Below are 11,003 nucleotides of genomic sequence, written 5' to 3'. Positions count from 1 at the left end.
TTTTTTTTTGTTTGAATGCTTAAGGTGTGTAATTGTAGGTTGCGCGAAGCTGCGAACTTAATTTTTATGATTTTTCCTACCCTCTGAAATAACTGAGTTAAAAGAATACTGAAAAAAAAAGAAAGGAATCGGCCGCAGAAAACTCAGCATTAAATAAGCATTTCTTCCGCAGCCTTTTAGTGAATATCTTCACTGCAAAAAAGCTACGCAAATACTTACTACTCAAAAAAAAAAAAAATAAAAATCGTCCGCTATGTACATATGTATGTATACTTTTTCTACGACGAGAAAAGGAAGCATTTTTAGAAAGTAAGTACTCGTAGAGCAAAAGAGCTCATAGCTGACTATTGTGAAAGCTCTGATAATTTTGATTCATAAATTAAATAGTATTGAAAATATTTAATATTCAGGATATTCCCAAGAAGACTTAGTACCCCGTAAAAATTTGAGGACGACCTAGTTACATACTAGTAACTTGTTATGCTGACCTGGACCACTTCAAATGTAAAAAACTGATATAGTATGTGTTGAACACCACCACTTCGTGGCCCATCGGCAATATGATTCGTTTTCGATACAAAAATACTCCATAGATATAGCGAAGACATTTGACGATTGAAGTTCCGTTAGAAAAAGCCTCTATGTATATGAGCAATTGTCGTCTCAAAAGCCTCTACGTTGCAAATTCTGAATATGTTAACAGTTAAAGTCCTGTTGTCTCTACTCAAAAGCGAATTCTGAATATGCTGACGGTTGGAGTAGTGTTACAAAAAACGAAACTATACTTATTAAGATTTCTTCCTTTAAATATAACGAAACTACATATATACTTAACGATGCATTAGTCCAGCTTCTTCAACTTTGTTATATCGAGGTTTCGCTGTGATATGCGTTAGTATGAGACCGTGATTCATTCAAAACCGGATCACCCTTAAGTTGAATGGTGCTGCTGGAGTTCAGATAACTGCTGCTTAGCGTTTCTCAGCTCTGAACTGATTACCCTATAGGGGCTTGGCTTTGACTTTTGCCATGTCCCCGTCTAGGCATAACCGTAAAACCACTTCTAGCAACTATGGGCGTCTACACGTGCGGGGATTTGAGTTGCCTTAAAACTGAAAGTTAAACAAAATATAACCAAAACAGAAGCGACAAAAACAACCTCGAGGGTCAAAATTTATTCCCGAAGCCAATATCTCGACAAGAGAGAACACCACTTCCGAAGAGTCAAAATCGTATTCTGTAGTCGATAGGGGAAATACCGGCTTCATGCCGCTGTGGTGCGCCGAAATCGGCTCCCAAATTCGCGAAATTCTCAAGGAAGGGGATGACGAAAGATCACCAAAGTTAACGTTGTGTAAAAAAATACACATGCGACATCGAACTTGGTACCTCAGTAAACAGCATAGGACGAAATAACCACCACCAAAAAGAGCCACACGTCTTACTTTATGGGGACTCGTGTGGTCGGGAGCATCCGGATAGGTCTAACGGCGAGCCATTACGGCGATAATCGTCCACGTAGACTTTCGCGTGGCTACCACAATCTTGGAGTGCTCCGGTGGACAGGGAAAACCTTGGACCACCTCCAAGCTTTGAGAGTTTCGGATGGTACCGTGGACTTACCAAGCGAATTATCACTACACGCCAAGGGGTCGACCAAAAATTTGAGCCCTGGACAAGCTCACAATGCGCTCAAAGCTGTCTGTCAAAAGCCTGTCCTCTCTTTCGGTTGTTCCTGACTATTTTTTGACCACAATTATGTACTACATGGTTGACAGACTATAGTGAAATCGCAGCAAGCTACGTGGTAGATAAGCTGGCCAGGAAAGGCACTCTGAAGTCAACTTTATCCAAGGAATAGAAGGTGAGAGTACCTTTAACTACACTAACTATTCGACGGAGAGTACGCACAAAGACTCACGAGTGTTTTGACGGCCCAAAAGAATGCGTCAAAAAATAAGTCGAAGAAAGACGCATAGACTTTTTTGGCGGCGAAAAAGGACACGCGACCAAAGCCTAAAAAGCGAATATTCAAATAAATTTTCATGACATGTGCTTCTTCGCCGTCAAACAGATTTGCGCGTCTTTCTTCGCCGGAGTTTTTTTACGCGTCTCTTTACGAAGTTAACTTTTGATTTGAGCTCGAGTCTGTTTTTGTATGCCCCGATTTATTATTTATATGAAAAAATTTACCCATTCACATACAAAAACTTGTAAACAATAAAGTGAGAGAAAACTCATATTTAAAACTAAATCCAAGGCGAATTTATATAAAGCCAAAGCAAAAACAAAATACATGTAGGTAAATTTTTGTTTTTGTAATTCCGTTATCACCTTATATTGATTCGCCTTGACGATTTAAATCATAAATGAGAATCGTCCAAAAGATGACTGAGCTCTTCAAATAAAAAAAAATCATAGAAAGGAATGTGAATATTTTTTTTTTTTTTTTCAAAAATATCACCTCTCTTCTTAGATCATAGTCAAGTTAATCGAAGCTTATCGACTATTAACTTGTTGAGAAAGCCCTACATAATAACCACACTGATGTAACAAGCGAAGAGCTTTAAAACCTAACCAAAAAAAAAACTTAAATGAAAGCAAAGTTTAAAAATGTAAACCAAAATTTAAAAAAAAACCTGCTACTGGACAATGCTTCGATTAAAAAACAAATTTCTCATTACTTAAATCGAAGTACATTGCCCAAGGTAGCGTTCCGGTTCTCTGCTAGTTTAATTTAAAATTTTTCTTATTCGGCAGGTGTGTTCGTTCGCTTACCAGCTTCGTCTGGCATTAGTTGAAAAATATGATCTGGCGGTTGTGTTGCAGCCTTGACATTACGTGGCGCTGCCGGGGCATCTTCTAAAGGCATTTGAATTTGCAATTTTTCAATGAAATTCAAATGTCCGTATTTGGTTTTATTTTGTTGTTCGATTTTGTTGTAGTTGTGAATGTTTTGCGATTCAAAATAATTTGTATTTAGTTTTTTTATTTTAATTTTTTTTTTTTAATTTTTATGGTTTCAGTTTAAGACGAAAGATGATGATAGAGTTATATGAGTGGCGCACATAAATCAATGCATTGATATTTATATAAATGTTGTTGAGGAAAGAGNTATTTAAATCATAAATGAGAATCGTCCAAATAAATCGTCTTCAAATAAAAAAAAATCATAGAAAGGAATGTGAATATTTTTTTTTTTCAAAAATATCACCTCTCTTCTTAGATCATAGTCAAGTTAATCGAAGCTTATCCACTATTAACTTGTTGAAAAAGCCTTACATAATAACCACACCAATGTAACAAGCGAAGAGCTTTAAAATCTAACAAAAAAAAAACTTAAATGAAAGCAAAGGTTAAAAACGTAAACCAAAATTAAAAAAAAAAACCTGGTACTGGACAATGCTTCGATTCAAAAAAAAAAAAAAAAAAAATTTNTCGGCAGGTGTGTTCGTTCGCTTACCAGCTTCGTCTGGCATTAGTTGAAAAATATGATCTGGCGGTTGTGTTGCAGCCTTGACATTACGTGGCGCTGCCGGGGCATCTTCTAAAGGCATTTGAATTTGCAATTTTTCAATGAAATTCAAATGTCCGTATTTGTTTTATTTTGTTGTTCGATTTTGTTGTAGTTGTGAATGTTTAGCGATTCAAAATAATTTGTATTTAGTTTTTTTTTATTTTTATTTTTTTTTTTGAAATTTTTGTGGTTTCAGTTTAAGACGAAAGATGATGATAGAGTTATATGAGTGGCGCACATAAATCAATGCATTGATATTTATATAAATGTTGTTGAGGAAAGAGAGAAAAAAGAGAGAAAATGCAAGAATTTTTGTTTACGTTAAGTATATAGTTTTATAGATAGTAATGCAAAGAAAATGACCGTGTGAGGGGTGGAGTGATTTTTTGCCAAATTATTGAAGTAGTTGCAAGAAATTTTCGCAAGTTAAAAAATTCAATTTTTTTTCTGAGTTTTAAAAAAAAAATCAAAATTATTAAAATTTAATTTCTAAGGATAAGGAAATTTCTGAATTTTCAGTATGCTGACTAGCACGAAACAATTTTTTTTTTTCAAATGGAAAATTTTGATAAAACGTCTTAAAACACACTTAAATTTACAGATAAATTTTACCTTAAACATTTTTAGTACCGAAATTTGAGTGAAGGAAAAAATTTTTGTATGAACCTTTCCAATTCTGAATACTAATAATTTATTAAAATACTTGTTTTCTTTAGTTACTTCACCTTTTCCCCCTTCACCCATACGACGCACTCTCCTCACTTTCTTTGCATTCTTATGTTTACAGATTGTGCAATGATGCTTTAGAATTGAAAAATAATAAGAAGNTCGTTAAATATATAGTTTTATAGATAGTAATGCAAAGAAAATGACCGTGTGAGGGGTGGAGTGATTTTTTGCCAAATTATTGAAGTAGTTACAAGAAATTTTCGAAATTTAAAAAATAAATTTTTTTTTTGAATAATTAAAAAAAAAATCAAAATTATTAAAAAATAATTTCTAAAAATAAGGAAACTTCTGAATTTTGAGTAAGTTGACTAGCACGAAACAACTTTTTTTTTCAAAATGGAAAATTTTTATAAAACGACTTAAAACTATTTAAATTTACAGATAAAATTTACCTTAAACATTTTTAATACCGAAATTTGTGTGGAGGGAAAAATTTTTTTATTAATCTTTCCAATTCTAAATACTAATTATTTATTAAAAACTTGTTTTCTTTAGTTACTTCACCTTTTCCCTCTTTAATTTCATTTATCCTTCACCCATACGACGCACTATCCTCACTTTCTTTGCATTTTCATGTTTACAGATTGTGCAATGATGCTTTAGAATTGAAAAATAATAAGAAGAAATTGACTAAAACTTGAACTCACCTAAAGTTCGCACCGTCATCACCTTGCTCATCAGTCCATCGCCGAGCACATTTCGACCGACTATCTGAAATTCGTACGTCGTACCCGAAGCCAAGCCATTGATCGTCACTTGCGTGCTGCCCGACGGGGTCACCGAAATGGTCTGCCAGTCGGCAGCGCCAGCCTCGCGATACCAAATCGTATAGTCCTGTTTGTACTCAGAGCCGCCACTATAGCCGGGCATCCACTGCAACGTAATCGACGACTCAGTCGCCTTGCCGGTGATGTTGTATGGCGCATGCGGTTGTGTACCTTCGATAACCAGCTGTGTCACAGACATCAATGTGGCCACTTCATTCGAGACGACACACTGATAGTAGCCAAAGTCTTCGCCGCGTAAATTTTCAATTGTTATATTGCCACCGGACACTTTGGCGCGCGTACGTTGTGATTCGGTCAATTCGCCACCATCTTGGCGTTGCCATTTGATGGTTGGTCGTTGTGTGCCCTCCGCTTCGATGGCATCGCAATGCATTTCCACACTGTCGCCCACCTTGCGCTGATACAGCGATTCGGGTTCGACGGTGAATGTGGGCGGCTTGCGCACCAGCACCTCCATGGGACCGGACGAGCCCTGAGTACCTTGCGCATTGTACGGTGTGCAGGTGTAGCGGCCCTGATGATCCTCGTTGACGCGCGTAAAAAGCAATGATCCGTTGGCCATTACGACAATGTCTTTCATTTGATACGGCTCGAGGAGGCGCTTATCTTTGGTCCAGGTGACATATTGTAGTGTAGGATTGGATTTAATGTAACATTGAACGACGCCCGCCAAACGGAAGGGTAGATACTGTACAGTGGGTGTGAAGGTCACTTTGGCAGGATCTGGAAGAGCCGAGTATGCAGAAGATTTCATAAGTATACATGCATGACAAATCTATGCTAAATTAGCTCAAGGTAATGACAACGAAATCTATGTTAGCTTAAAAAAGAACGCCCTTTATTAAAGTAAAGATAAGCGCCTGTAGTTATAGTCAAACTAAAGTCGGCTCTAAATAAATTAGAGCATTAAAGAATCGACACCCTTCTCTAAATGTTCTCGTTACTAACCAAAAAGAAGCCACAATGTGACACTGGAAACTGATACCACAGCTAACAAAATACTTATTTGTTGGAAAGCAAATCTGAACATAACGTAGTCGGAGATGCAGGTTACCCTAATTCATCTTTACTTTTGACTCCAGTCAGAAATCCGTCCACAACAAAAGAAGAAAAGTAGAATTTATAAAAATAATTCCTAATTGCCTGAATGAAAAGATGCATGTACTTGGACCGGACCCTTAATGGGGAAGGTGTCTCTGCCTGGCTGGTTGCTGTCCTCGCCATCAAAGAAATGTGTTGGACCGGGCAAGGCACAAAATGTCTCGGGCCTTTCGACAACTACTACATGTAAAGAGGCGCAAATTCGGTATTTGATTTGTGGCGGGCGAGAGACTTCGTCGCCGAGTAGGTACTATCGTTGACCCCGGTAGACGAACGTCTGTCTAGCCAAAATCCGCATCATGGCGAGATTTTTCAACATCTCGGTCATCTGCTCACTACGCTCATGCCCCGACGAAAGAGAAGGACGGGGCGTGCAAGAATTTCTTCTATGAGCGCTTGACGCGTACATATGAGTGTTGCCCCCGCCTCGATATGAAAATCGTAGGAAGTCGTAGGAAATGAAGCCGCCAAGATGAAACTCTCGATAATGGCTGATCTACTTCGCCGGGGCCCCAAACATGGTATTATGTAGATTATGTAGAATCAAGCTCTCTTAAAACANAGCGTATGCAGAAGATTTCATAAGTATACATGCATTACAAATCTATGCTAAATTAGCTCAAGGTAATGACAACGAAATGTATGTTAGCTTAAAAAAGAACGCCTTTTATTAAAGTAAAGATAAGCGCATGTAGTCATAGTCAAACTAAAGTCTCTAAATAAAATAGAACATTAAAGAATCGACACACTTCTCTAAATGTTCTCGTTACTAACCAAAAAGACGCCACCATGTTATAAGTAAATGCGATAATAATGTGCATTGATTGTTTTTGATGCAGACTGTAAAATTATTGACGCAGTTGCAAGGCCATGTGTCTCCAGAAATGACGCTGGGCACTGAGACCACTGCTAACTAACATAACGTAGTCGGAGATGCAGGTTACCATAATGCATCTATACTTTTGACTCCAGTCAGAAATCCGTCCACAACAAAAGAAGAAAAGTAGAATTTATAAAAAATAATTCCTAAAATATTAAATTTTCCATTGACTCCTTTTTAGATGTCATAGGAGCCAGATTTCTTCACTCTCCAAAATAGAATGCCTGAATGAAAAGATCGAATTGAAGCTTCTTTAATCTTTCGAGAGGTTGACGGCTCGATTGCCAAAGAATGAAATTTCGAATTTTTGGCCGAACTGTTCGGTAACCCAAATACTCGGTGCGGCACTCATAAAAAGTTTACATCAGTTATCGTTTTGTTTTTCTTAGCATAAAAACAAGAAATGTCTTTGATAACAAATTTTTAATGATTTCTAACAAAAAATTCATCTTTTGTTGTAAAATTCTTAAGTTTAAAAAATCTCCTCGCTGTATACACGTGTATCCGGTTAAGAAAATACCTGTCTCTCAGCAGTAGGTTGTGCGTAAGAACAACTTCTAGTGTAGAATACAAACAAAGCCTCGGATGAGACCTCCGCTTTGATGACGACCACGGCACACATTTAAAATACACCGATTTGAGGGCAACCCTTAATGGGGAAGGTGTCTCTGCTTGGCTGGTTGATGTCCTCGCCATCAAACAAGTGTGTTGGACGGCGGAAGGCACAAAATGTCTGGAGCCTTTCGACAGCTACTACAGCTGCCATGTAAAGAGGCGCAAATTCGGTATTTGATTTGTGGCGGGCGAGAGACTCCGTCGCCGAGTAGGTACTATCGTTGACCCCGGTGGACGAACGTCTGTCTAGCCAAAATCCGCATCATAGCGCGATTTTTCAACATCTCGGTCATCTGCTCATTACGCTCATTCCTCGACGGAAGAGAAGGACGGGGCGTGCAAGAATTTCTTCTATGAGCGCTTGACGCATACATATGAGTGTTGCCCCCGCCTCGATATGAAAATCGTAGGAAGTCGTAGGAAATGAAGCCTCCAAGACGAAACTTTCGATACTTCGTCGGGGTCCCAAACATGGTATTATGTAGATTATGTAGAATCAAGCTCTCTTAAAACATTTTAGTTTGTATAGTAGTATTTTATTTATCTTATCAATCGAATTTATTTAAACAGGTGGCAACCATCTTAAGGAATGTTTTTCAAAATCAAGCTTTTTAAGCCAATTTATTTTGACACCCATATTACAACAACTTATTTAACTTATCAATTTAATGGAATTAAAATGTTTAACCAGATCGCAGCCTTCTTCAAAAGTGTTTTGGAAACCAATATTTTGTAGCCTACTTTAGTTGTATACCCACTTTGTAATAATATTATTATTTATGTATGTCCTCAATTAATTGAATTGAAATCGGTAAAAAAATTGGTTATGGATCAGTAGTTAAAATTAAAAATAAAGAGGCTCAAAATCCATTTAAGTAAAAACTACATAGTTAATACTATTTTTGAAAGTACTTAACAATATTTCTTTATATTTTTCTATATAAGAATTTTTCTGATTGGATTCAAAATTTTACAAATGTAAATATTACAGTTTTGAAGTTAATTTTTTTCATTCATTGTTGTTTTTCTTTTTGAGAATTTAGCACGCTAAGAACTTATAAGATTACTGATTATCTCGACCAAAATGGCGCATCAAATGGAATTGGTGCCCATGCAAAGATCCCAAACGGATATTAGTGAAGGCAAAATGAAACATATTGCTATAGAAAAAGCTAACAAAGGTTTGTACACCGAATTATTGTTTTTTTCAATATTTTTCAATACGTTTGCATTTTCGAATGCACTTTGAGATTGCAGCTATAAATACCAGATTCAGTGGCAATGTTGATTACGATATGATGCTTGTAATGTTCAAGGAAAGCTTTCTTGAAAAGTGGGAAAAAATGACACCATCTCCGGACACGGGTGTGCAAGGCTTCGATGAATTGGCTACGATTGGATTAGGCTCGTTTGGTAGAGTGGTGCGTAGAGATACGATTTTACATAGTTATAAACAAAAAATAATAGCAGTTGCTGTGCATTGTTTTTTTTTTTTATTAGAAATTAGTGCGCGAAAAATCGACGGGTAATTACTATGCTGCCAAATTTGTGCTGAAAGAAATGGTCGTTAGAACGAAACAAGTGCCACATATATTCAATGAGAAACGCGTGCTACTCAGCATAGATTTCCCTTTTGTCGTTATGATGGAATTTTGTCGAAAGGACTTTGATAACTTAATCTTCGGCTTGCCGTTCATAAATGGCGGCGAACTTTTTACCTATCATCGCAAGTATGAAATACTTTTTTTTTGGTTTGCTTTAAATTTTTGCTTAAGTTTCAATGGATTCCCCCCCCCCACATAGGGTGCGTAAATTTTCTGAGAAACAAGCACGTTTTTATGCCTCACAAGTGCTGCTTGCTTTGGAATATCTGCACAATTTGCAATTGCTGTATCGCGATTTAAAGCCAGAGAATTTATTGATTGATAAGAGAGGCTATCTCAAGCTTACAGATTTTGGTTTTGCTAAGGTAAGTAGTATGAAAAATTTGAAGATGCATACATATGTACATACATGCATGCATGTACATTAGGGCGGTCCTTAAATGAATGAAGAATATTTTTGAATCAGATTTCCTGAACCTCAATCCCTACGTCGGTGCAACTATAGTCGAATCACATATAAATTTTGCTCCCGATAGGGGATGGTCACGCCTTGTGTGGCACAGGGGGAAAAGTTTAAATTCCTCTATGGAGATATGATACCTTTGTCCGTGGTATTACCGATTGTGGGGTGAGACAGAGAAAAATCCTTCATTTGATTTTTAAGGAATACCCTACTGCACATACATATCGACACATGCATGGAAGATCGACCTATCTTGGTAGTCAGTTCGAAAACGCTCTATCTCAGAAAACTTCAGGAACGCCCTACTTCAGAATTTAATTGAGGAATGCGCTATCTCAGTTGCCGATTCAAAAACACCCTATCTCTACCCATTTTCAATGTATTTTCAGCTGAGGTAGGGCATTTTTGAACCGAATTATGAGATAGGGTGTTTTTCAATCAAATTCTGTAAGCCAGCGTAAGCAATGCCACCATATCCGCACCGTTCGTTCGATTTTCCAAAATGAGGCGTCAAATTAAAAAGCTTGGACTGCAGATGTGCAATAAAGTCTTACTTTTTTGAAAAGAGTTGCCAACTTTTAAAAAATTATATTAAAACTCTTTACAAAATAAACCAATTATTACAAAATGGGTATCAATAGAAATGATTTAAAAAAACTTTGTTTCTGAATTTAACTATAGGTTGCCACCTGTTTAAAAAATCAAATTTAATTAATTAAGGGAATTAGGTAAGCGGAATATGTATCACCATAAATATGGGTCCCACGCGAAAGGAATTTCAGTAGGTAATCGTCTGAAAGTATTTTGAAGAGGGTTGCCATCTGCTTGAAATATCGAATTTATTTAACTTCTACATAAGTTATATGAAATATCAAAATATGGATGTCAAACGAAAAAGTGTTAAGAAATCTCTTTGAATACTAAGAATATTTTTCGAGGTGTTGGAAGAGGCTTGCCACCTCTTTCAAAGTTAAATTGAAATTATTTAATGATTATTCAAAATTGGGTATCAATCGAGTGGGGTTCAATAATCCTTTATTTCTGAACTATATTTAGCGGGATTACCACATGTGTAAAAAATCAAATTCAACTTAATTCACCAGTTAAATATTTAAAATATGTTAACAAGATTTCAGCTTGAAAATACTTTTGAAGATGGCCGCTACCTGTCAAAAAGGTTTAATTTAATTAACTAATACTAAAATTATATAAGAGATATAAAAATACGGGATTCAAACGCAAGAGTGTTAGGAAATATTTAGTTTAAACATTTAAAATATTTGAAGAGGTCTGCCACGCATTAAAA

At 36.5% G+C, this 11,003-nt stretch overlaps 2 protein-coding genes across 2 annotated transcripts; one reads left to right on the top strand and one right to left on the bottom strand.

Annotated features, from left to right (window-relative positions):
- Positions 1-2,778: 2,778 nt before the first annotated feature.
- On the bottom strand, positions 2,779-5,788 carry LOC108379771 (protein turtle-like; the record flags this gene model as incomplete). The annotated part of the gene is made up of 3 exons (XM_017636122.1): positions 4,894-5,788; positions 3,464-3,547; positions 2,779-2,862 (listed from the first exon to the last, which is right to left on the bottom strand). Coding segments are annotated over exons 1-3 (1,063 nt in total), but the record flags the coding sequence as incomplete, so codon positions are not given.
- A 2,926-nt stretch (positions 5,789-8,714) lies between these two features.
- Positions 8,715-9,599, top strand: LOC108379770 (protein kinase DC1-like; the record flags this gene model as incomplete). Its single annotated transcript, XM_017636121.1, has 4 exons — positions 8,715-8,811; positions 8,888-9,051; positions 9,131-9,360; positions 9,434-9,599. Coding segments are annotated over exons 1-4 (657 nt in total), but the record flags the coding sequence as incomplete, so codon positions are not given.
- Between the last annotated feature and the right edge of the window lie 1,404 nt (positions 9,600-11,003).

This window comes from Rhagoletis zephyria, unplaced genomic scaffold (genome assembly GCF_001687245.7).
Source record: "Rhagoletis zephyria isolate East Lansing unplaced genomic scaffold, Rhagoletis_zephyria_1.1 Rzeph_scaffold_17296, whole genome shotgun sequence".
Classification (NCBI taxonomy): domain Eukaryota; kingdom Metazoa; phylum Arthropoda; class Insecta; order Diptera; family Tephritidae; genus Rhagoletis; species Rhagoletis zephyria.
The sequence above is the reverse complement of the archived record's forward strand: the minus strand, read 5'-3'. Positions and strand labels throughout refer to the sequence as shown.